This window comes from Naumovozyma castellii, chromosome 2 (assembly GCF_000237345.1).
Source record: "Naumovozyma castellii chromosome 2, complete genome".
In the NCBI taxonomy this organism is placed as follows: Eukaryota; Fungi; Ascomycota; class Saccharomycetes; order Saccharomycetales; family Saccharomycetaceae; genus Naumovozyma; species Naumovozyma castellii.
This window is the reverse complement of record NC_016492.1, coordinates 1,731,509-1,756,361: the sequence shown is the minus strand read 5'-3', so window position 1 is coordinate 1,756,361 and position 24,853 is coordinate 1,731,509. Positions and strand designations below refer to the sequence as shown.

General features: G+C 34.9%; 13 protein-coding genes across 13 annotated transcripts; 7 read left to right on the top strand and 6 right to left on the bottom strand.

Annotated features, from left to right (window-relative positions):
- Window positions 1–314: 314 nt before the first annotated feature.
- HMLALPHA1 (transcriptional co-activator mating type protein alpha) lies at window positions 315–767 on the bottom strand (the record flags this gene model as incomplete). Its single annotated transcript, XM_003675320.1, has 1 exon — window positions 315–767. One exon carries the CDS (start codon window positions 765–767, stop codon window positions 315–317), a length of 453 nt encoding a protein of 150 aa, XP_003675368.1.
- A 269-nt stretch (window positions 768–1,036) lies between these two features.
- Window positions 1,037–1,654, top strand: HMLALPHA2 (homeodomain mating type protein alpha2; the record flags this gene model as incomplete). The annotated part of the gene is made up of 1 exon (XM_003675319.1): window positions 1,037–1,654. The coding sequence occupies one exon, from the start codon at window positions 1,037–1,039 to the stop codon at window positions 1,652–1,654; it is 618 nt and encodes a 205-aa protein (XP_003675367.1).
- A 2,385-nt stretch (window positions 1,655–4,039) lies between these two features.
- On the bottom strand, window positions 4,040–5,143 carry CHA1 (L-serine/L-threonine ammonia-lyase CHA1; the record flags this gene model as incomplete). Its single annotated transcript, XM_003675318.1, has 1 exon — window positions 4,040–5,143. One exon carries the CDS (start codon window positions 5,141–5,143, stop codon window positions 4,040–4,042), a length of 1,104 nt encoding a protein of 367 aa, XP_003675366.1.
- A 386-nt stretch (window positions 5,144–5,529) lies between these two features.
- VAC17 (Vac17p) lies at window positions 5,530–6,831 on the top strand (the record flags this gene model as incomplete). The annotated part of the gene is made up of 1 exon (XM_003675317.1): window positions 5,530–6,831. One exon carries the CDS (start codon window positions 5,530–5,532, stop codon window positions 6,829–6,831), a length of 1,302 nt encoding a protein of 433 aa, XP_003675365.1.
- A 110-nt stretch (window positions 6,832–6,941) lies between these two features.
- On the bottom strand, window positions 6,942–10,004 carry MRC1 (chromatin-modulating protein MRC1; the record flags this gene model as incomplete). The annotated part of the gene is made up of 1 exon (XM_003675316.1): window positions 6,942–10,004. The coding sequence occupies one exon, from the start codon at window positions 10,002–10,004 to the stop codon at window positions 6,942–6,944; it is 3,063 nt and encodes a 1,020-aa protein (XP_003675364.1).
- A 230-nt stretch (window positions 10,005–10,234) lies between these two features.
- On the bottom strand, window positions 10,235–11,218 carry KRR1 (ribosome biosynthesis protein KRR1; the record flags this gene model as incomplete). Its single annotated transcript, XM_003675315.1, has 1 exon — window positions 10,235–11,218. One exon carries the CDS (start codon window positions 11,216–11,218, stop codon window positions 10,235–10,237), a length of 984 nt encoding a protein of 327 aa, XP_003675363.1.
- A 224-nt stretch (window positions 11,219–11,442) lies between these two features.
- Window positions 11,443–11,802, top strand: ADF1 (Adf1p; the record flags this gene model as incomplete). Its single annotated transcript, XM_003675314.1, has 1 exon — window positions 11,443–11,802. The coding sequence occupies one exon, from the start codon at window positions 11,443–11,445 to the stop codon at window positions 11,800–11,802; it is 360 nt and encodes a 119-aa protein (XP_003675362.1).
- A 131-nt stretch (window positions 11,803–11,933) lies between these two features.
- MIC10 (Mic10p) lies at window positions 11,934–12,215 on the bottom strand (the record flags this gene model as incomplete). Its single annotated transcript, XM_003675313.1, has 1 exon — window positions 11,934–12,215. One exon carries the CDS (start codon window positions 12,213–12,215, stop codon window positions 11,934–11,936), a length of 282 nt encoding a protein of 93 aa, XP_003675361.1.
- A 236-nt stretch (window positions 12,216–12,451) lies between these two features.
- Window positions 12,452–14,644, top strand: PRD1 (metalloendopeptidase; the record flags this gene model as incomplete). Its single annotated transcript, XM_003675312.1, has 1 exon — window positions 12,452–14,644. One exon carries the CDS (start codon window positions 12,452–12,454, stop codon window positions 14,642–14,644), a length of 2,193 nt encoding a protein of 730 aa, XP_003675360.1.
- A 1,803-nt stretch (window positions 14,645–16,447) lies between these two features.
- Window positions 16,448–17,311, top strand: NCAS0B09050 (uncharacterized protein; the record flags this gene model as incomplete). Its single annotated transcript, XM_003675311.1, has 1 exon — window positions 16,448–17,311. One exon carries the CDS (start codon window positions 16,448–16,450, stop codon window positions 17,309–17,311), a length of 864 nt encoding a protein of 287 aa, XP_003675359.1.
- Window positions 17,312–18,055: 744 nt separating this feature from the next.
- Window positions 18,056–19,012, top strand: KAR4 (Kar4p; the record flags this gene model as incomplete). The annotated part of the gene is made up of 1 exon (XM_003675310.1): window positions 18,056–19,012. One exon carries the CDS (start codon window positions 18,056–18,058, stop codon window positions 19,010–19,012), a length of 957 nt encoding a protein of 318 aa, XP_003675358.1.
- Window positions 19,013–20,579: 1,567 nt separating this feature from the next.
- SPB1 (27S pre-rRNA (guanosine2922-2'-O)-methyltransferase) lies at window positions 20,580–23,099 on the top strand (the record flags this gene model as incomplete). The annotated part of the gene is made up of 1 exon (XM_003675309.1): window positions 20,580–23,099. One exon carries the CDS (start codon window positions 20,580–20,582, stop codon window positions 23,097–23,099), a length of 2,520 nt encoding a protein of 839 aa, XP_003675357.1.
- A 142-nt stretch (window positions 23,100–23,241) lies between these two features.
- Window positions 23,242–24,477, bottom strand: PBN1 (Pbn1p; the record flags this gene model as incomplete). Its single annotated transcript, XM_003675308.1, has 1 exon — window positions 23,242–24,477. The coding sequence occupies one exon, from the start codon at window positions 24,475–24,477 to the stop codon at window positions 23,242–23,244; it is 1,236 nt and encodes a 411-aa protein (XP_003675356.1).
- Between the last annotated feature and the right edge of the window lie 376 nt (window positions 24,478–24,853).

Below are 24,853 nucleotides of genomic sequence, written 5' to 3'. Positions count from 1 at the left end.
ACAGGGATGAACGTCGCCATCTCCCCCAGCGACTGCGTCACCGAGTACGCCAGGGTCGCCATGAACAGGTACGCGATCAGGGCCCCCACAGGCCCAGCGTTCATCAACGGCGTCGACACACCGATCGAACACGCCCCGTCCCGATCCGTCGCCCCCCAACGCTATCATCCCCATGTGCCGCTGCTTTAGCTCACGCCTGACCGTCTCCGCCTCCACCTCAACACTTATCTCACGGATCTCCTCTTTCATCTTGCTGTCCTGATTGTGTCCCCCAACATAACCTGAAAGCAAATTTTTCCTTCTTTTCCACTACCTCACACCCACACACCCATCTCACACCCCACTGTACTGTACTGGAGCGCAAAATAGTCCCAAAGCGCTTGGTCTGTATCCGAAGATTTCCAAAATTTAGCTAGAAGCTGAGAGAGCATTGTTTGTTTAATACCATATCCCCAGCGAGAATAATAAGATCTAAATAAAATAAAACCATTTATGGGTTTAGAAGGATTACTAGTGACTTGCTTTCTGGGTTTGGGCTTCTGTTTGCTTGGATATATAATTCGAATGGTCTCGAGTTCTTGTAATACCCAGTTTGGTGGTTGAGGGATTGTGATATTCTTAGGATCTTTCAAAAAGATATTAAAACAGGTATCGTAGGTAACAGGTTTTGGTTTCAAAGGTTGCTTTGAGTTTCTGTTTCTTACTCTTCTTGGAATGTTTACCTTGAATAAGGGTTTGTTTTGATTGCAATAGATGGTACTTGACATGGGTTTGTGATGTTTACTCTATCTTCTATTGAGAATTAGTTTATTTACAAATACTTAAAGAGAGAGGACGAACGTCCTCTCCTTAACCATTATATATATTTCCTTTTTTGATTGATGCAGTTTTTAACATGGGATTCTTTTTTCTAATGTGAAACTTAAAACCCAGACATGCAGTTTCAAAAATTTATTTTCAAAAAGTATATAAGAGACAATGGGAATAATAATGCAACATTATTAATCAAAAAGTAAGAATCCATACTCCTTGAACTATGAATAAGATTGCCATACACGATTTATTAAATCCTCCAAATACAACAAAGACTCATGAACAGTTAGAGTCCATTAACACACAACTAAACACAATATGTTCTGTATTTCCAACAACTGAAAATCTCGACTTTAAAACATATCAAGAGCAACTTCGAAATATTGCAGTTACATTGTCATCATTAACAAATCAGAATGAACTAAGTTCAGAAAACAAGAATGTTCTACGAGTAACATACCAGATATCTTCAGTTCTCCTTAAATTATTGGGCGAGAACGCCCATAATAAGGATCAGCCTAAAACACCAACTTCTGGATCTGAATCTGAACGAAATCCAAAGTTGGTTTTTAATATTCTAACAAAGAAGAGGATGAGTCCTACATCAAATGAACCACGCAGGGGTCATAGATTAGCAAAAGAAAAGGTAGATTTACTAGAACATTGGTATATTCAACATATGGACAACCCATATTTAAATAAAGCAAGCTTACAAATGCTAATGCAAGAAACAAGTTTATCCAAGATGCAAATAAAGAACTGGGTGTCCAATAGAAGAAGAAAAGAAAAATCACTATCCATAGCACCAGAGATTGTTGACATTCTAAATAAACAAAAGTAAATAAACAATAGCCTCTCCTTTTTATTTAGCCAATGTTTCTTTCGGAATATCTGCTCTAACAATATCTTTTTGTCTTTATCAATTATATACTTTGTGTTTACGGGCTGCTTCACGTAATTATTATACAGTTGTTTAAGAAGCAAACTCTTCTTAAACAAACTAAGTGACGAATTGAAAATATCCTATTTGGCCTCCTGGTTAGTAAACATTCCCTCCTATATCTTTTTTCACAAACATGCTTGACTGATTTCATTGAACAATGTGTCTACCCCTGATCCTGGTTCTATCCTCTGTGACATCTTGTTTATGTCTTTTCCCTATGGTTGCAGTTGGCTTACTCACGGAGGCGCTTTGCTAAGTATGGAAGGCCTTTTTTGCGGCGTCGGGCGCCAGCCCGACATTTTTTTGTGTGACATTCGCGTCACGACTTCTGAATTATTTGCAGTTTTTTGTAAAAGCAACGGTCATTTCGTCTTTGTCGGGTACGGGCTTTCCCATTAGCCTCATTTCACACGTCTCTTTAGAGTAGCCACTGAGAATTTTATGGGTTGTTTAACTTTTGCATTATAGAACTTAAATAATTTCCATTAAACACCAGTATTGTGCGTGCACGCCATTTTTTCTTAGAATGAACAGTGAAGGTCAGCAACAAGTTCAAAAGAAATCTTCATTTAATAAAGACACTTTGCACTATTTTTTTGTTGCAGTGATACTTTTCTTACGATTTTCTGAATTTTTGGGCCACTTTTATACTTGTTAAGGAAATTTTTTTATTTTGGTTCGATTATAACCACCTTAATGGCCAACTACATGACCATTAAAATACTTGTTCCCTTTCTCGACCTAATGAAAATTTTTAATATTTTTTTGTGGAACAAAAGCCAATCTGGTTGCTTCAATAGTTTATAATTTATAAAGTTTCTTTCTTCTCTTTTTATATATTATGTAATTATAATATATACGCTAATATTTAATATTCTTATATCTCATGCCCTCTATAGTTCCAACATAAAGCAGCTATAAATTTGTTTATAAAAGTGACTACATTGATATTTGATGTAAATTTGGAAAAGGAAACTAAAAGCACGATGGTTATTTCTTTTCTTTTTTCTGTAGCTTGAAGTTAAGAAAAGGAATCTAGTTCAACGGACTAGACGAGATACATACATGGTCACTCTCATTGACATAAGGTAGTTCACCTTTTAAGACTAATAAAATAGTTGGTATATTCAATAGTGACCCCATATTGATTATATGTGCATGCATTCTGTGTAATCCTTAATGGGAAAAGTAATGAGTGACATTGAGAAGATAGCATATAGCACAGGTAGTAATACATGTAATGGATATCCTTAGTACCAAGAAAATGACCAACCATCATACCCGCCAAACTTCTGCAGATAAAGAAATGATTTGATTTATATTTTTAAGGACAGACAAAAATGCAGTCTTGTTCAGTTAACGGAACTTGAAATGTCTGTTTTCTATTGACCTATGTAAAGAATATCTGAACTGGATTGGGTTGACATTGCTTTGGAGCAAGCTCCACAAAAAAAAAAATTTAATTGAGAGATTTTCATCCTTTTTCACATTGTGCAAATGGTTCCTAATGAAAAATGCATTACTCAAATATGTGCTTAGATTGTCATGATATCTTTTTTGTTTAACGGAGTCAAAGAGTTCGTTCTTATCTGATACAGTGTAATTATATTTCTTCAGTAATTTTGATACTTGAACAAGAGGAGTTGTGACTCGTCAAATTGAATGTCCTTCCCTTTGCTAACGTTGTCCTTTTGTGGAATGGTTGCCTAATATATGGAATTTTATTAGTGTGTAGGTGTATGTTGTAGCTATGCTGAAGTGGTCTTTGGATGCCAATTAAGAGAGTGTTAAAAATCATTGTTTATTTTTCTTCTTGTTTTAAAAATACTCAATTAGGATCAAGAAGTACAATGCTGTAATATCTTGGAATATAGTGGCAGTAATGATACTGGAGAAATAAATGCTCTAGATACTAATCATCTTTCCTAGACTTCGGGAGCGGTGTAAGTATAAATTAAGGTTAACTATTGAAGCATTTGTTTCATTTCATAGCTTTTCAAAATGTATGGCACGTTCAATTTCTGGTTCATGTTACTAATTCATTTCCTGATAATGTTTGTAACCGTGTTTGTGATTAACTGTTTCAGTTCGTGAACCTGAGAAGACTGAAAAAGTGAAAAACAACTCCTGTATTGCAGATTTTTTTCAAGGTTTTGGCTCCAGGTCACTAATGAAACCCGAAAAGAAAAATAAGAGGATAATTCATTAGCATTTATAAACTGAAATATATGTATATCAAACCTACTATTACAAAACGTTAATTACTATCGAGACATAATATTCTTAAGCTCTGCCCAAAATTGGTACAGGTTGAATTGGATCATTGATGAAAGTTGGCGGAGTAATCCTTTCATGTTTAGCCTTTTCCCTTAGGCGTACTAAAGTTTCCTCTAGATCCTGTACTGTATTGGAAGAACCACCACATGCAATAACTAGGATAATGTCATCAGAAGATAATTTATGACCCAATGCGTTTTCCAAGATGTTGGTATTATATGCTAAATGGAGTGAGGCACCACAAGCAGGTTCTGCAACCATATTGAAATCTTGGGTATATTTGAGACAAGTTTCAATAACATCAGTATCTTCTACGACAACAGAACGTGTATGATATTTCTTAGCATATTCAAAAGTTTGACTGGAAATGCTGGCAGTACCTAAAGAAGTTGCAATACTTGTTATTTTGGAGAATTCAATTTGTTTACCTAATTTCAAAGAAGTATTAAATACATGACAACCTTTTGTTTCCACACCAACGATTGGAATCTTATCAGCTAACTTATGTTTTTCTAACCCTTGGATGATCCCATTATAGAGACCACCACCACCAACGCTACAAACAATACCTTTAATCTTATTTAGAGCAATATTTTGTTCATTTAAAGTATCAACAATTTCATCCACCATAGTTGAATGGCCTTCCCAAATATCTGGGTTATCAAATGGATGAACGTATATTGGTTCAGTAGTATTTAAATCAATGGAATTCATCACTGAGCTTTTCAAATACGTATCAGCTTCTTTCCAGTGAGCACCATTGATAATGACGTTAGCGCCCGTAGCTCTAATTTTCTCTACCATTCTTTGTTTAGTTGCAGTGGGGACTACAACTGTACATGGTAAGGATAATCGTTGACTTGCTGTAGCAGCGGCAAACCCAGCATTCCCACCTGAACTGGAGAATACCTGTGGTGATTTATTACCTGATTTTTTAATTCTGATGGCATTCTTCATTATTAAATTACCAATACCCCTACTTTTGAAACTTCCACTTGGTTGAAGGCATTCGTATTTTAAGAAGAATTGTGGGATGGAAGTAGATGGTTTCGTAGAAACAGCAGGGAAGAATTGGCGAAGCAAAGGAGTCTTATTGTAGACGATAGACATAATATAGTTTCTTAGTCTTTTAATTGAGCGATGAGCTTAATATTGTAAGAGACAACAAGATAAACAGCACTGTTGGAAAATAAATACGGACGTTGCAATTCTTGATCTTGACCTTGGCCTTCTTATATACTTTACCAATGAAAAGTTCATCGACATTGTAGTTCATAACCTTTCCATAATGATACTATGCTAGTGGAGATTAAATTCCACCATAGTGGAAATACATCTCCACCGCTAAGCGGCCTTTTTTGTTCATCGCTTCATCTCCAAAGATAATGAAAAATTCTGAAATGTCAACAATGGGTTGATAACAACAATCGAAACAGCTGAAAGATTACAGACTTGGATCACATAGGGTTAGGGCAAACAAGAACACCTTGTAAGCAATGTCATTACTGCAGGATATTAGCGAAAGGCTATTGGTCCGTTCCCAGGAAGCAATCTTACAATTGGACGTTTGGATTCAAAGGCAAAGGAGACTTCAGGAGCTGATGGAAGGAGAAGAAGAACAAGAACAAGGTGGTGATACTAATACAAATATGGATATTAGAGGCACTCTACCGCAATTCCTAGAACAGTACAATACATATATGGCACAGTTGAACTCACTGCAGGTCCGTGTCGAGTTCATCAGGGACACCTTAGTAAATAAGAAAAATACAGGCATTAGAAATCAACAACTAGAAAGCAATAACTCGGTAGATGAACAAAAATATATACAAGATCTGGTTCACGAATTTCAAGATATTACACAGAAATTGAGTGAATTGTCTACAGTGCGAAACCCTTCGACAGCATCTTCAAGGAGTACCTCAACAAAAAGCAGCATTGAGTCGTTCAAACCAAAACCGTTACGAATTATTTCTAGAAGTAATACACACTCTCATTTACACCAGCAAACTTCTTTAGATAAAAAAGTGTCCTTTAATGAAGACGAAAGCAACTCTTCAATTTCACACTCCAGATCTATGGAGTCTCTGCATGAAAATTCAAAATCATTAAGAAATACCAAATCAATGGATGTCTTAAAACGTTCCACATTTAAAAATCATTCAGACTTTAGTAAGCTGTTAAATTCAAGGCAACGGCTTTCCATTAATATATTTGATGATGACCTTATAGCCAATGAAGATGGCAATGAATTTTATAATCAATATTCGGATTCGGATCAGGCAACAGTGATATCTCATGGTACACCTATTAGAGGTGCAGATACACCTTTACTTCGAAGGTACAATTCTCATGAAAGTATATTGTCATTTAGAAAACCTACCCAATCAAGGCAACCAAATCAAATTCTACCGTATAGCTCCGTTAGACAACCTTCTATGCAAAGCGTGGCTGTTAATTCAAATCCAATTTTTTCTAGAATGAGACCAAATGCAACGTCAAAGGACCTCTTATCATCTTTCATTAATAAACCACAACCTAACCGTTTACATCAGCAAAAACCTAAACCCAACAGCAATTCATTATTTGGCAAGTGGAATTTTTTTAATAAATTTAATTCAGTGACATCGGAGATTGGAACAACGACCACTCAACTATACCCAACGAATTCTTCAATGTCAAATAAATTTAATCCAAATGATATTCCAAGTTCAGCATCCATAAGGGAACCTGTTTTTGACGATTCTCTACATTTAGAGGACTTAAATGATGCATTGAATACTGAATTATTACTATAACCGACTAAATATTTGCATAATAATTTTCATATTCTAGTGCCTAGGTCAAAATATAACTTTATATGTATATAAATATATATTATATTCAATTAACAATGTGACAGCCCAAATTAAGAGTTTTCGAAACTTTCATCATGTGATGAAAATAAACTGCTTCTAGTAGGCTTTATTTTGCTTCCTATTTTTTCCCGGTTCTTATTTTTCTTGGGCGGCATCAATTTTCTACTCTTTCCTAAATATGTAATGGACGCCTTGGAACTACCAACTGTCTTGTAGACTTTAGATATTGTAACAGTTTTGTTCCCATCTTTAAATTTCTCATTAATATCCGTCCTGGAACTAAAGGATTTAATAACCGACGGTGGCTTGAATCCTCCCAAGGGAGATGACTCAACATTCTCCACATTATTTATTAAGTCAATGGTGTTAGTCTGACTTGGATTTCGGAACTCTTTGATGGTGCTTCTCTGTTTTAATGAAAATAGGTCTTCTACGTTTTCACCATGTTGTTCCTTGGCAAGATCCTCTTCAATATTGAACTCCTCTAAGTCACGGCCACTTCTTAAAAATGATAGCGTCTTTTGAACAAACTCTTCAGATATCACATTCTTTTTCTTATCCACCCCAGGTGTTACATCTTGCTCTTTTTCTTCCTGAGTGTCTAATTCAGTACTAGATTTCTCAATGGATTCAATATCCCCAAAGGCATTTTTTTCATCAACAATATCCTCTACCATACTTTCAAAGAATGCTTTGGATTTGGGGTTCTTTATTAGTTTCTTATCGTCACCAATTTCTAACATTCTCTTTTTCATTAACTCTCTTTTTCTTTTATGATATTCTCTTAACTCCTCATCGTCTTCATCATCATCACTCAATTCAAGGTCTAGCCCTCCTCTTCTTCTCTTGCGGAACCCTCCGTTCTTTATATCATATAATATCTTTGTAATCATGTTTAGATCCATTTCCTTATTCTCCAGTGCTAACATCTGACGTATCTCATCAGGATTGAAATTTGACTTAGAGTAATCATCAATCATTTTCTCCACCTCCGAATCATATTCATCTGATACTTCTCCATCTGCACCACCAATACCATGCCATTCATCTTCGGATTCTTCAGCTTCCATTTCAAATAGTTTATTAACACCCTTTTTCTTCATTTCTTTAGTTCTTGCAGCATTCTTTTTCTCTATTAATTGGATTCTTTTTTTCTCAGCAAGGATCAAAGCATGGCGTTCCTCTTCTGTTATCTCTTTATTCTCATAGGTGGATTTTTCATCTTCATCGTCCTCATTAGGTTCAGTTTGAGATGATAACGGATTTGGATTATCCAGATTACCACCATAAACACCGAGATCGATGGTGTTGATTTTATTTATTTCATTCTCATCATCAGATTCTTGTATTATTCTAACAGGATGCTTTTCCTTTCTTGTTAATTGAAAGATGGAATCTTCATCCTCATCAGAAATTTCATTTTTGCTCGAGATGCTTGAATTGTCCGCTTCGCGGTTCGCGTCACCTTCTTCATCGGCAACATGATTTCCATTATCCAAAACAGAATCACTGTCTTCATCCTCTTCATCGCTTATTTGAGAATTCGCAATATTGTCTGAATCATTCACCCCATCCTCCTCCTCATCTTCTAATTCGTTGGCACTTAAATCAAAATCAGCATCTTCGTTTTCACTTAAAGACTTTTCTTTCTGCTTCTCACGCATCCGAATTCTTTTATTTCTTTTAATTTCCTCTTCTAATAAATTTTCTACAATTTCCTTTTCTTTTTCAATATCTTCTAATTTAAATCCTCTATTTTCAACTAGTTCTCTTTGATGATCTAAGATTTGTTTTCTACTTGCCTGTTTCAAGTTTTGGAAAAGAACATCAAGACTAGTATTAGTTGATTTATTTGACTTGACTGGTTTCTTTTTTGATAATCTTGCCTTTAAATTTAATAGCGTGGCCTTTGAGGTTCGAGAAATAGGAAACCTTTTCGCTATGTCACTGTCATTATCACTATCTGAGTCTAATTGAATGTGTTTTTTCTCAAGAAGCTTTTTTTTCAATTTGTTTTCATAGGTGTTTAAACCAGTTAGTTTTTTAGGTTTAATTTTTGGTTTTATCGAACTTTCAGGTTTTTCTTTGGTTCGAGTTATTTTCATATCTTTCTGTACTTCTAACTCATCATCAGATGAAGAGTTATCGAATCCATCTAGTAATGATGTTTTACTAAATTTAATTGGAATAACCTTTATTTCTTTAGACGGTTTTTTGTATTCTTTCAGTTCCTTAGAATTTCTTTCCCTTTCTAATTCTTTCTGAATTTCATGAATTTTCAAACCAGTAGAGGGTATATCTGCAACAGTTGATTGTGGTTCATTTAAATTTGGTAAATCAGCCATTGTGGCTTCAATAACATCAAGATTTGTATTATTAATGACTTGGGTATCCATATCCGTCATTGTTCGCTGAAGTTCCTGGCTAATTCTGTGGGCTCTTTTACTTGTGGAATTATCAGTAGCATGATTCGGTAGATTTATGGTAATAGTTTCATCTTTAGACAAAGAGAGATCTGTACTATAGTTTTCAACTGTTTCAACAAAATCTTGGATTTTTTGGGTGAATGTGAAAGGGATTTTCTCATTAGATGACCTATTTTCACTAGGTTGGGATTCGCTTAAGACAGGATTGATTACCTGGGTTTCTTGTGTTTCTAGTTCTTTATTTGTTCCCAAAAGAAACGATTTTTCCTCAATTGGTTGCGTTTCCTGAAGATATGCGTCAGATGGATTTTTTATGTTCTCAATTTCTTCCTTTTCCTTCGCAATAAGTTGGGTTTGTACTACTTCTTGTTCTTTATTTATTGCTTCTTTCTCATATTCAATTGTCTCTTCTTCCAACTCCTCAGCGTCTTTGTATAAATTATCAATCATTTGCGTTTGGGTTGGAACAGGTGTATCCTCTTTATTTTCCTTACCATCTAATCGATTCCTAATTTTATCTATGAGAGCATTGCCAAAAATGAATCCATTTCCAATAACTGGTGGTGCCATAACATCCACTGCTTCAGTCAGTGCTTCCTCATCATTGTTTGGTTCCTCATGTATTTTCTTATATGTAGTCTTTCTTTGTTTTTTTGGTAAACTGAACTCTTCAAATATACTCTCCATGCTTTGCGTCTTTCTTATTCCAGATAGGGGGGTTCAATTCATATATAACAGAGATTGCTTTGTTAACTTATATGCAGTAATCTGAAAAGTTTTGAATGTTTCAATATTTTCATATCTATCCACGCGTTAACAGATTTACGCGTCAGTTTTCTTCCTGATTAATTTGGTTATTTAGTAATAAATATACAGTGTTTCTAATAATGAATTATCTATAGTGGTGTAGAAGTGACTTATTCCTCAGATTCAGATTTTCTCTTTTTATGCTCCTTCTTCAAAGAGCTCTTGTAGGTTTCCTCTTCAGGGGCAATATAGTTCTTATTTCTTTCGACTTCCTTTTCAGCTTGTTTCTCAGCCTGTTGTTCTCTACGTTCATGCAGCTTCTTCATCTCCTTCTCTCTCTTACTCAAGAAATATTCACCACTCTCAATTTCCAAATCAACCTTTCTAGGTAACTGAGCAGGTGGGAATGGAGTATATATTTTCTTTTCCTTTCTAACCTTCTTTGGCTTCTTTCTGGCAACATTTCTCTTCTTAAACATAGGCAAAAATCTTGACCAATCTTCATTGGCTAATTCTGGCTTCTTTGCTAACTCTCTCTTAATCATTAATTCTTTTATGTGATAAATTGGATGCACATTCTTCATACAATCTTCAACAACACGGCGCACTTCCTTCAAACCTTGAAATGGTCCCATTACACTCACAGTGTTACCTTGTACTAATATATAACACTTTGTCAATAACTCCAATGCCTTCAACGTATTACCATTGGGTCCGACCAGACGTTGTCTTCTCTTTACGAATCTTTCTTTATTGGTCACAAAGTTCCCTATCTTAATAACATCACAAGCCATATCATCCTGTAGAATCTTCACAGCTTGAGGAAATGGAACAGATCTTGCCAATAATTTAATTAAATCACGAGCCTTTAAGATGATAGCTGGATCAAAAGTTTTTCTTGTAGTCTTTACCGTCATGGAACCTTCCACTAAATCCAGCACACATCCCAAGTTGTGTTTATTTAATGCTCTGGTGACATCATTCCATACAGATTTCAAATATGTTTCTCTGTATTTGGGGAATAAAGTCATAAAACTAGATTCTTCTGCAAATGGCAAACCTGATGCATTATCTTCAGGTTTAAACTCCTCAATATGCCATTTATCCACGTCTGGAGTATCCCAAGGTTTATCTCTATTATGTGTAGAAACCATTATCACTCTAGTATTGTCGTTATCTTGCGAATTATTTCTAAGAAGTCATCGATGAACAGTTGGAAAATTTTCTATGTGCCATTTTTCTTAATTTTCTCTTTTGCTAAGGCGAAGAAAAATGAAAAAAAAAGTTGTATGCTCATCGAAGAACATTAAAGATTCGTAGCAAACCTAGTCATCACAAACCTAACCCCTCCATTCCTCATAAGCAAATTCACCAAACAATGGCAAGATCACATTCAACAAAAACTAAGGCGGCAACGAATAACCGAAATAAAACTGGCAAAAATCAGGTCAAAAAGAATAAGAACAGTATATCGTTTTCTGATAGGAAGAAGGCTAAACATCAGGTAGAAAAACTGAATAAAAAGGAGAATTTGCTGCCGATGAATGTCTTAGATTTACAAAAGAAGAAGAATTTGTCAAAGAAGCCAGAGCCCCTAAAATCCATATTACATGCGAGAAGCTTACTACAGGACCAGAAAAAAGATAAAGAGATTAGAAATAAGATCAGAGCTGAACAAAAGGCTACAGATGATAGTATAGAGAAACAAATTGAAATGATATCAGGATTTACTTTCTAATGGGATCTTTGATTTATAAAATCGCTATAATCAATTATTATAAGTAGATTTTGTTTGACTCTTAGAATATGTATAGGTATAGATATATTTACATTTATTGAAGACAAAATGAAAGACGTTTATACATCCTTTCAAACTTTGGCAGTTCTTAATCCAGCAGGAGAACGGAATATGGCGTCCCCCTCAGCATAACCTCTCCCGACACCGAAGCCTATACCCAACCAGACGGGGAAAGTACGACGTTTGAAAAATATGACTGATGCTACGACACCCACACTAAATCCCAGACCTACTTTCACCAACATATTGGAAAGCACAACGTCCCATTTGTCATTTAGTATGGAACGGTCGATCGTAGGTGTCACGGCAGTACTTGTAGGGGTGGATTGGTTTGGGTTATTATCTGTTGACATTGCTCCTATTGTGATAGCTGTGTATTAATAGTAAACGCTCTGGCTGTGCAAAGAGGACCATCAATAGTACAATGATTGGTTCATGGATCAACTAAATGCAAATAACGGTTTCCGCTTCATATAAGGGGTCCGTTACCCGCAGTTGGTGATTGTTAGGGAACACCTTGCACATTTGAAATTCTCGACAGGCTTGGTGGGACACAATCCATTCGGTGGCAAACAAGGACCGTAATTTGATGCTCTGGAGAATTGGATTGTCTCGTTATTCTAGCACCAGAATCGCAAATAAGAAATTACTGATCTCAGCAATTGTTCTCCCCGCTACTGCTTTCATACTGACAAGAAAAAGCTTCTACATGACATTGCCAACTAATAACAAACTTTTGGTTGCTCCAACGGGAACAGCACCTACATGGAAATGGTCCCCAGAATCCATTTTGGCAAAGACTAAAGAAGTTATAGATAATGCTACAAATCTATATGATTCATTGGCAGCCATTGAGGAACCTTCCGTTGAATCTCTTGTTAAGCCTTATATGCATTATGAAAATGATGAAGGCTTGATTGTTAACCAATTGACGTTTTTGCAGCACGTTTCGGCTGATAAGTTAATTAGGGATGCATCTGTGGAAGCCACCGAATTATTACAAGATTTTTCCATTGAAGCTTCCATGAGACTTGATCTTTTCCAACAATTTGATAAAATTTGGAATCAAGTTAAAGATGATGACGATTTGAAATCTAAAGATTTTGAAACGTATAAATTTATTGAAAAAGTTCACAAGGATTATGTTCGTAATGGGTTGAATTTACCTGAGGAGAAGAGAAATCAAGTGAAGGATATTAAAAAGAAAATTGCTTCTAACTCATTGAATTATTCTAAAAATCTTGGTGAACAAAAGGAATATGTTTCATTTACTAAAGAACAATTGAAAGGTGTTTCTGAGTCAGTTATGGAACAATTTGAAAAATTTGTTGATCCTAAGACAAATGAAGAGAAGTACAAAGTTACTTTCAAGTATCCTGATATTTTCCCCGTCTTGAAAACTGCTCAAGTTCCAAAGACCCGTAAATTAGCTTACATTTCTGATCAAAATAAAGTTCCACAGAATGAAGCTCTCTTTGTTGAAACATTGAAGCTAAGAAACCAACTGGCACAGTTGTTAGGCTATTCCACTTACGCAAACTATAACTTGGACATTAAGATGGCCAAGAATCAAGAAACTGTTTTCGATTTTGTTAACAATTTGAAGGATAAATTGAAGCCACTAGGACAAAAGGAAATTGAAACTCTAAAAACCTTAAAGAAAAAGGATTGTGAAGAATTGGGGTTGGCATATGATGACCATTACTATATATGGGACCATAGATACTACGATAACAAATTCTTGAAAGACAATTATAATGTCGATTTAGAACAAATTTCAGAATATTATCCGTTGGAATCAACAATTAAGGGGATGTTAGGAATTTATGAAACGTTATTGAAATTAAAGTTTGTTGATGAAACTAATCCTAAGATTAAAGATGTTTGGCATGAAGATGTAAAACAGTTGGCTGTTTGGAAAATGGATGATGAAAAGAATCCAGAATTTATTGGATGGATTTATTTTGATTTACATCCAAGAGATGGTAAATATAGTCATGCAGCTAACTTTGGTATTTCTTCATCATACATTACACAAGATGGTGACAGGTCTTTCCCCGTGACCGCGTTAGTTTGCAATTTTTCAAAATCAACAGATAAAAAGCCATCACTATTGAAACATAATGAAATTACCACATTCTTCCATGAACTTGGACATGGTATCCATGATTTAGTAGGTAAGAACAAATGTGCTAGATTCAATGGCCCTGGTGCCACACCATGGGATTTTGTGGAGGCTCCATCTCAAATGTTAGAATTTTGGACTTGGAATAAAAATGAGTTACTATCTCTATCCGGCCATTATCAGACTGGTGAAAAAATTTCAGAAGACTTATTGGATTCCTTAATTGCCACAAAACATGTTAATGGGGCACTTTTTGCATTAAGACAATTACATTTTGGTCTTTTCGATATGACCGTTCACACAACTAAAAATGTTGAAGATTTGAATCTACTGAAGTTGTGGAATGAACTAAGGGAAAAGATTTGTTTGGTAGAAAATGGAAACGAATTAACAAAGGGTTATGATTCATTTGGCCATATCATGTCTGATTCTTATTCAGCTGGTTATTATGGTTATATGTGGGCTGAAGTATTTGCTGCAGACATGTATTATACCAAATTTGCCTCTGATCCATTGAATTCACAAGCTGGTGTTCAGTATAGAGATATTGTCCTAGCAAATGGTGGGTTATATGAAATCGCGGATAAACTAAAAGAATTCCTTGGAAGAGAACCAACGAATGACGCATTCTTAAAGGAATTAGGTTTACATAATTAATTATCAATCGCATAATCAAAAAAAACTCTATTTTTATTTAAATTGTTAATATATTATAGACTTGAGTAGCCTGATATAAACACTCTGATTATTGTTATAATATTTGATAGTTGTTCAAGCAGATGCTTCCATTTTTGAGGAACTTTAACCTTAAATACATTGATAAAGGCGATTGAAAGATACATCATGGTTTGAAGCAGTTCTAGTACGTTGTTCCTAATTATATCCATACATTTCGCCAAACTAAGTTCTAATTTCTCTCTTAATAAACTGTTCACTAAACTCTTGTCTTCATCATTCTCCTTTGGGGATTCGTCAATTTCCTTCTTGATTTTGGCTCTTATTTTGAGTGACTTTGTTAGCCTAGTTATTAGTTTCTTTGAAGATAAGAGTAATGTTAAGAACCAAAGTTTAGATCCAAAATCACCTTTATTCAATGTTCTATATAGGATATTTTTTTCACTCAATACTCCTATGCTTTTGAAGAAATAAACATTATCAAAGATGTTACAAATGGACTCCAATGCATTAAGCACATTATCTTCTAAACCTGTCATTATTTAATTTCTGGTAAGCAACTGAATGGCGCTAACTTATCCATTCGATGATTAGATTTATATTCTAAGGCTTGCCTTCATTGGTTTCGAAACTAATGGGCGGTACTCCGATATTCCTTTAACGACCTTCTCTGTTGGATCGTCGGGGAATAAAAAATGAAAGAGAAAAATTCCGCAATGAACTTACCTTCTTCCAACACTCCTCTCAATGACAACTACCATAAGGAAACATGTACACGGATTACTACTGCAGCATATGTTGGTACTAAAGTCAATGGATTTTGAAAATAAGTGAACGTAGGCCCTAGGAGGTCTGTATGTACATTAAGGTTAGATGAATATTGCACCAGTGAAGCTAAGAATGATTCAAGAAAATCAAGCAAATGTACAAAAGAGGGCACCGTGAATAATTTCTATTACAAAGATAGAAGGCTGAGGATCATTCTGCAATAAATTTATTCAACATTGATAAGAAACTTGTATTATTTTCTGCAACTGTTGGCTATCATTACCTCATTCAATTCCTTACCGCCTTCCACAATCCCAATAGGGTTTATTCCGTCTAAGCGCTGTGCCCTAATACCCCAAGACCTACTTTTTGCCTCGGACAGCCCTCGAGAAACCCTCTGTTTGGTGGCGAATAACGTGTTATGGCACAAAAATGAGTCACATTTCATTATACAAAACATGATGTTAAATGGTTGATTTCTCATATAAAAATTACATCGTCTTGTAGCTGAAGCTTCTAGCTTCCTAATGATATGATTAAAATGGTTGCTTTCCTCGGAATATTGCTGTCATTTCGGTTGTTTTGTTGTTCACTCCTCCTCTTTGAAACCCCCAGTTCCTCTATTTTCAACGCCTTCCTGTCCGAAAGCGCCACGCGTTCGTGAGAAAAAAGCCCGTTACCCGCGCCGAGATCTAGGCGCTCGGCCAATCAGAAGCGAGCATTTGCACATCTGGGTAAGAAAAGCATTTAGTTTTTCGTTGTGTGTCCGACTTTCTCATTTCTCACTACCACTTTCTCTTTCTTTTTCGTTCAGGGAAACCTTAGTAGATATCATCATTAACAACGAATCTCAAACCTAAAACAATACATTAGGGTTAGCTGACATAACATAGCGTCTGCATACTTCACCTACACTATTTAACTACTAAGGTGTTATACCGCTACTCTTTCGATTGATTTCATTCTATTGACGCCTTTATTGTGCTGCTCATTCAATATATTTATACACAAAGAATCATGGGTTTAACTCAAAAACGTTGTTCTTCTGATCTATTATCAGCTGTTGGTACTGATTTGGTCAATAAGAAGAGAAGAAACACATCTGTCTCCGAATTTTTACCTTATTCAGATTTGTTTTCCCAACTGGTATGTTCTCAAAATAATGATGATGATGTTGATGATACTGACTTCGATGTTCCTTTTGCTTTTGCTGAAAATTATAAATTCAACGGCAATAATAATACACTAAACTATCAAGACAAATCTATTTCTAGAACTGGTTCATTTTCTAGTTCTTCAAGGAAAACTTGTGTACCTAAATCTGATAGAATTGCAAGGGAACATTGCTTTGATTATATTGTTCAAGCAATTGATGAGGTTTGGGCAAGATATTGTGATACAACTTCCAACGCTGAATCAATTGTTTATAACGACCAATCAATAAGAAAAGGTTTCAAAAACTCTACTGTATCTTCATCTCATAATCATCATTCTTATGGTAGTAGTAAACCATTGAAGGTTTCTGATGACGAAACAGGCGTTTCTGAGGATGATTATGAAGACGATGATGATACAAGTGGATATAAATCAGAAGCTACTAACTTAACAGAATATGAAACAGATTGTGCCGAATGTCGTCCCACGGTTTCAACTCTCCCAGATTCTATTAAATTGCAATCACTCAAATTACGTTTGATGAAAGCTAAGAATGATCTGGAAGATTATTATGACTCAGATAACTATGATTCATGTATTGCATTTTGGAGACGTTGGGATATGATTAAGTACAGTGCTGTTGAGGTCATGGAAGATGACGATGACGATGACGTTGTTGAAAATGCCATTGAAGAACTAGAAGAGGGAAGGTGTTTCAGAGATTGAAGAAGAAAGTATGAGTCAGGTAAATTCAATTGATCATTCGTTTATTTTTTTTCTTTCATTTTTTTCTATCATTTTATTATTGGGTTTTTATGGGTTGGTTCTACAATTTTTTTATGCTCTGGAGGTACTGCATAAATTACCTGGATTCATTCATTCTTCGGTTGATCACTTTTACATCACACTCTCTTTTTTAAGATAAATTACAAACTTGTATAGTATGCATATAAAGCCAAAGGCTTTACATTTATTTTTTTCTTTATACTAAAAAAACTGCATTTCTTTTATTCTTTTTAAGATCTTCTATTCCTTAGTCATTATTCCAATTAACAATTCTTGTTGACATCTTAATATTACGATTGAAGATAACAAAGGGCTTGGCCATTTGAAAGAGGCGACGTAAGATAAGAAGTACATGAAAGTAAAACATGCAAGGGATCTTTATTATGTTTTACATTTTCAATAGTGCATTTGCAGTCTTCTGATTGCTTCTTAACGTTACTTTACCGTCATTTTAGTCTCACTATGTAAATTTACGCGGCGCGTATCGAACGAAACAAGAATACTAAAACTTGTTTCAGTTTGGAACGGAGCAAACTTTAACCTTGATACCTCTTCTAAATTGCGGACATTCAGTTATATAAGTACATTAAGGGTCGGAACGAATAAAAACAAGTACTTTCCTGTTGGTTTTTATTGCAAAGTAGAGCATCGAAATATAAAGAAGATAACAAAACTGTAGAGATAATGATTGAATCAGAAACTACTTATAAGGTCAGGGATTCTGAAAACACTAAACATGTTAGCTTCAAACCAACTAAGGAATTCCATACAAACGATTACTCCAACCGTTACATTCAAACAGGTTCATTGCCACAGAAGCACGTAACAAATATAGAAAACTCAGTGGAAGGATACCCAAAACTACAAAAATTATTTCAAGAAAAGGAAAAGCAAGTGTCACAATATGCATCAACTCCTTTTGGGTGTAAGGTGGATATAGATGAAATGGTTCCTACCTTAAATCGCTGGATACAGAGAGATAATTTATCTTTTGATGTTGTTATGGTCGGGTGTTTAACGGATAATCAATTCATATATCCTTTGTTAACACAGTTACCTCTTGATAAATTGGTGTCGAAACCTGGTTTCCTATTTATATGGGCTAGTTCGCAGAAGATTAATGAATTGAGTAAGTTATTGAATAACGAAATCTGGGCCAAGAAATTTAGAAGAAGTGAAGAATTAGTATTTGTTCCAATAGATAAAGAATCGCCATTTTATCCAGGTTTAGACCAGGATGATAGTACTCTTCTGGAAAAAATGCAATGGCATTGTTGGATGTGTATTACAGGGACTGTTAGAAGATCCACAGATGGACATTTAATTCATTGTAATGTCGATACAGATTTACAGATTGAAACTCAAAATACACGTAATGGAGCAGTACCTTCTCATCTTTATAAAGTTGCTGAAAACTTTTCTACTGCCACAAGAAGATTGCATATTATCCCTGCGAGAACTGGATGGGAAACACCTGTAAGATTAAGACCTGGGTGGGTTATCATGAGCCCCGATGTTATGTTAGACAACTTTTCACCAAATAGATATAAAAACGAAATTTCCAACATCGGAACAAACATTCCATTAAAGAATGAAATAGAAGCCTTGAGACCCAAAAGTCCGATTCAGAAAGCAGTTTGAACCTCAATGGCACATTAACTATCACTTTTATTCATTTTTTCTGATCGATACTATAATTTCAAACTACATATTCTATAGAATTTGCATAATTTAGTTAAAACAAAATTCCAAGTAAACAGTAAAGAGAGCCTATTATGAAAGTAAATTGTAAATAAGTTTGTTATAAATAAAACAACGATGTGCCAAGCAATTGAAAAACAAGATAACCTCTCATAAAAGTAAGAAAAAGAAAAAACAGTATAAACAAATGAAAGAAGGTAACGTTTTGTTTACTTCTTCAAGGCCAGAGACCTTGTTTGTAAATAAAGAAAGAATTATTGTTTATTTACTGCCTGTACACTGCAGAGTTTAAGGGCCGTATTACGAGAGATATGGGACATCACGCTTGGGAACACCGCAGTGGGATCTTTGTTTACGTTTCATAGCATTGTTTTTTGTTTTATTTGTTTACATTCCAATTTCATGTTAGTACACATTGATTCTTCCACGAGAAAACCGTGCCAAACGGTCTCTTAGAGCTTATTTCCTTTTCAAGCCACGCGACCATGTATTTATCCTAATCGGGTAATTACACGATTTTTTGGAAAATAAAAATTATTGCAAAATTCGGCCAGAACTTCAACTGTAAACAAACATTTAGGAAAAAGAAAAATGTATCTAGTAAATAAACGGGTCTTTGTTTGTTTATTTCTTTCGAATTTAAATGCCCACTTCAATATGAGGTTTCCATCTCCACCATTTTTCCAAATTACGTAAGTTTCAAGTTAAATGAAAGCAAAAAATCAACATTTTTGAAGTTGGGGGTCCGTTGTTTGTTTGTTTGTTTGTTTGTTTGTTTGTTTGTTTGTTTGTTTATTCTCCTGTTCTCTATGGTTTGTTTCTGGCATACATTCCCCTTATACTATTTCAAAGGACAATTAAGAACACAGCATGACGCAAATGATCCGAATATTCTTCCAAGGATGAAATTAAAACATTCCCTTTTTATTTATAAGTTCAGGAATTCCTAAAGAACATTCTATTCTCAATGTTAGACCTCTAAACATTCGTTTTGAAGATAACTGTTTAAGTTTAGTGTTATTAGTCGAGCCTGCCTCAGAAAAATTTATAGAACAAAATGAGACGTAGCAAAATTTTGAGCCTAAGTAGTTCATTTAACTTTTCTATTTTTTCTTCAGGAAACGTTGATAAAAACAAATTCTATTGTAACCTTTTAGGCAGAAATGTGGTTCATGTTATTTTAAAATGAAAAGTTCAACGGCGATGGTTTCCCGTAAACAAACTTGTTCAAAATAATTAAAACCTAGAAAAGGTTATTTCTTTCAAGTAAACTATTTTACAATTTAAGATGTGAATAACGCATAATTGTCATTTAAACAGAGTTTATGTCAGCCTTTGGTTGTCGTTTCCATAGCCACCTTTCATCACGTGCTCAAAAATACTGAGAAAATTTTCCAAAAAAAAAGCGATGAGCATTAGAAAATTTTAAGAGATGCTCTGAATATATTGATTGAATATTATCAGAAGGTTTCACTAGATATCCTAAAACAGTAGGAATCGGCTAAAAATGGGTAAAACACAGAAGAAGAATAGTAAAGGTCGTTTAGATAGATACTACTATCTCGCCAAAGAGAAAGGTTATCGTGCACGTTCCTCATTTAAGATTATTCAAATCAATGAGAAATTTGGTCATTTCTTAGAAAAATCCAAAGTGGTTATCGATTTATGTGCAGCCCCAGGTTCCTGGTGTCAAGTGGCCTCTAAGCTATGTCCAGTGAATTCATTAATCATCGGTGTAGATATTGTGCCAATGAAGCCAATGAATAATTGTATCACTTTCCAAAGTGATATTACCACCGAAGACTGTAGATCCAAATTGAGAGGTTATATGAAAACATGGAAGGCAGACACTGTTTTACATGATGGTGCTCCAAATGTGGGTCTAGGTTGGGTTCAAGATGCCTTTACTCAATCTCAATTGACATTGCAAGCACTTAAACTAGCCGCAGAAAATTTGGTTGTTGGTGGTACATTTGTCACAAAAGTTTTCAGATCTAAAGATTATAATAAATTGATATGGGTATTCCAACAATTATTCGATAAAGTGGAAGCAACAAAACCTCCAGCATCAAGAAATGTTTCTGCAGAAATTTTCGTTGTTTGTAAAGGGTTTAAAGCACCAAAGAGATTGGATCCAAGATTATTAGATCCAAAGGAAGTTTTTGAGGAATTACCAGATGGTCCACAAAATATGGAATCTAAGATTTATAATCCTGAAAAGAAGGTTAGAAAGAGACAAGGTTATGAAGAAGGTGATAATTTACTATATCATGAAAAAGATATTATCGAATTTGTAAAGACTGAAGATCCGATAACTATGTTGGGTGAAACAAATAAATTCATAATAGATAAAGAGGATCATGAATGGAAGATTATTAAGAAGATGAAACAAACAACAAAGGAATTCCTTCTATGTATTGAAGATCTAAAGGTGTTAGGTAAGAAGGATTTCAAGATGATCTTAAGGTGGAGAAAAGCAGCAAGAGATCTATTGGGAATAGATAAAGAAGAAGAATCCGAAATTGAAGTTAATCCTTTAACTGAAGAAGAGCAAATTGAAAAGGAATTGCAAGATCTGCAAGAAAGGAAAAGATTGGATCAAAAACGTGAAAAGAGAAAGAAGAATGAAATGAAACAAAAAGAAATCACTAGAATGCAAATGAATATGCTTACTCCAATGGATATCGGTATTGAAGCTGCTAGTTTGGGTAAAGAATCTTTATTTAATCTAAAGACTGCTGAAAAGACCGGTATATTAGACAAACTTGCTAAAGGTAAAAAAAGAATGCTTTTTACCGACGAAGAATTGGCTAAGGATAATGATATACATATTGACGAAGAATTAGTTAAGGATCGTGACGATGAAGCAGAGTTGGATAATTTGGAAGCAGAATTGGATTCCATGTACAGCAGTTATAAAAGTAGAAGGGCAGAAAGAGATGCTAAATTTAGGGCCAAGCAAGCCAGAGGTGGTGATAATGAAGATGAATGGACAGGGTTTGAAGAAGGTCAAGAAGAAGCTGAGAATGATGAAGAAAAGTACATCGATGATGACAGCGATTCAGATCTATCAAATTCTGATGACGATGAAGCCATCAACACTTTAATTAGCAAATTGAAAGGTCAATCAGGTGATGGCAAGTTAAGTAGCAAAGCTCGTATGCTATTCAATGACCCAATATTCGATAATGTTACTGCAGATTTACCAACAGCTAACAAGGATGAATTTACTTCATCTGAATCTGTCGGTGATGTCTCCAAGATAGTGAAGAAAAGAAAGCATGCTGAGATACAAGAAAAATCAGACAGTGATAGTGACAGTAGTGATGAAAATGAAAGCGATAATTCAGATTTTGAACTTGTTGCTAATGAGGATTCTGATGAGATTTTTGATTCCGATTATGATTCAGAAGAAGAAAGAACTAGAACAAAGAAAGAAAAGCATGCCCAAGATATTGATATTGCAACAGTGGAAGCAATGACGCTCGCTCATCAATTAGCCTTAGGTCAAAAGACAAAGCATGATCTTGTTAATGAAGGTTTTAATAGATACACTTTCCGTGATACTGAGAATTTGCCAGATTGGTTTATTGAAGAAGAAAAACAGCATTCTAAGATAAATCGACCTATCACAAAGGAAGCTGCATTAGCTATCAAAGAAAAGATGAGAGCATTAAATGCACGTCCTATAAAGAAGGTTGCTGAAGCTAAGGCAAGAAAGAAGATGCGTGCTGTTGCAAGATTAGAAAAGATCAAGAAGAAGGCTGGGTTAATTAATGATGACAGTGATAAATCTGAGAAGGATAAGGCGGAAGAAATCGCTAAATTGATGCGTAAAGTCTCTAAGAAGCAAAAGACGAAGCCTAAGGTCACTTTGGTTGTTGCCTCTGGTAGTAACAAAGGTCTATCAGGTCGTCCAAAGGGTGTCAAGGGTAAATATAAGATGGTTGATGGTGTTATGAAGAATGAACAAAGGGCTCTAAAACGTATTGCAAAGAAGCATCATAAGAAGAAGAAGAGAAATTAGTAATGTCTCATATCCCTATAAATATTACATGTATAGTAAAGCAAAATAAAAGTATTCCTTGGGATTAAAAAAGATTAGCATTTCAATTTATTAACTCACACTTATTATGTAAAGGTACCTAAAATGTCATGGTCTATTCCACTCAAGGAGCACCTCTAAATATCTTCCAGAATAAAAAGAGAAGGGATATGAAAAGACAACACATTGTAGTGTATTCGACGTTATAGTAATTTGAAATGGATGGCGATGGAATAGGAATAACAAGTGATGATTCATTCAATATATGAAATTCAGTATTATCGGTAAAATAAGCTTCAAATCCGAATCCCTTAGAATAAAATGGGTTATGAGTCAATTGATTTGACGATGTATCACAAGCACGTAAAATTATTGGTGTAAATGATACATTTTCATAAGTCTCAGAATCATTTGTTGGTTTTACATATCTGGAATGTAATACTATTTCATTAACTTCTTCGGGGTTCAGCTCGAATAAGACTTCTGAACCCCATGATGCAATTTTATAGGTGGGTAATTCCAAATCGTCTTCTCCAAATACAAATATTGGGGAAGATTGGAATTTATCCACAAATATTTGCAACGGTAATTGGGAATAGAAGTAATATTGACAGGAATCCAGTTGTTCATATGTGCTCAAGTCTATATTTATCTTTGGATGAAGACCCACAGGTTCTTCAACTGAAATAGGGACACTCTGTTCAAGTTCAGGACCATTATTGATGAATGCTGGTTTATAAAATAGCGTTGTTTTCAAGCATTTTTCCATTAAAGGGCTCTCATCTTTCCAACTGCACCTGATTCCACTAAGATTAACGTCTGTTTCGTCAAAGGAATCCATGTAAAACAACCCAATTTCTTCCTTTTTAACATTTTTACTTTTACCAAAAGATATTTCATCTTGCTCACTCAGGGTCCTGTATTCTATAAGGGTCGTAGATTTGTTATCAATAAGAATATCATAATTGGTATCTTGTGGATTCCATTCAAAATTTGAATAATTTAACACATTAGATAGATATTTCTCTAGTTCAAATGTTTCCTTGTGTATAAGATTAAAGACAGGAGTCTTAACATATGGCTCCTTGTAGCGATTACTGGAGTTAAAGTAGATGTTGAGTCCACTATTTAATGCCGGTTCTATGACACTCGATTGTTTAATGGATATAAGAGGATTTCTCCATGTTATCCTTGTTACTGAATCGTCGTCAATGGGTTCAGGATGAGTCCAAATCCGTCTTCTTTGAATGGTAACATTGTTGCAACCCTTAATGGAGATATGGGTCTCATTTTGGTCGGAACATCTGCCTATATCCTCTGCCTCTGGAAACAGAACTGTAATTCTCTCCTTAAATGCCATCAAGTTAGTAATTGTTGGTAATGGACCGGTTGTACCTGTTGGGAAGTGTACAGTTTATAAAACGGTGTAGATCAATTTTTCAGTAAATTTGTCACTTGCCCAAAACGGAAAAATGAAACCACATGGGAAACGAAGAAAACGGTTACGTATAATTTACAAAATACATTCACCAACTTCACGCAAGATAAGATCTACAACATCGAACATCAAACTATAACGCAAGAAAAGATCGTCACTGGAATTATCACATTGTGCTGAGCGGTACCAACACCAACTTATTCCCTCATTTTTAGCTGAAACATAGAACACATCTACTATTCGCTAAGGTACGCCTATTGACCAGTTACTCCTCGACCATTAACAAATACCATACAAG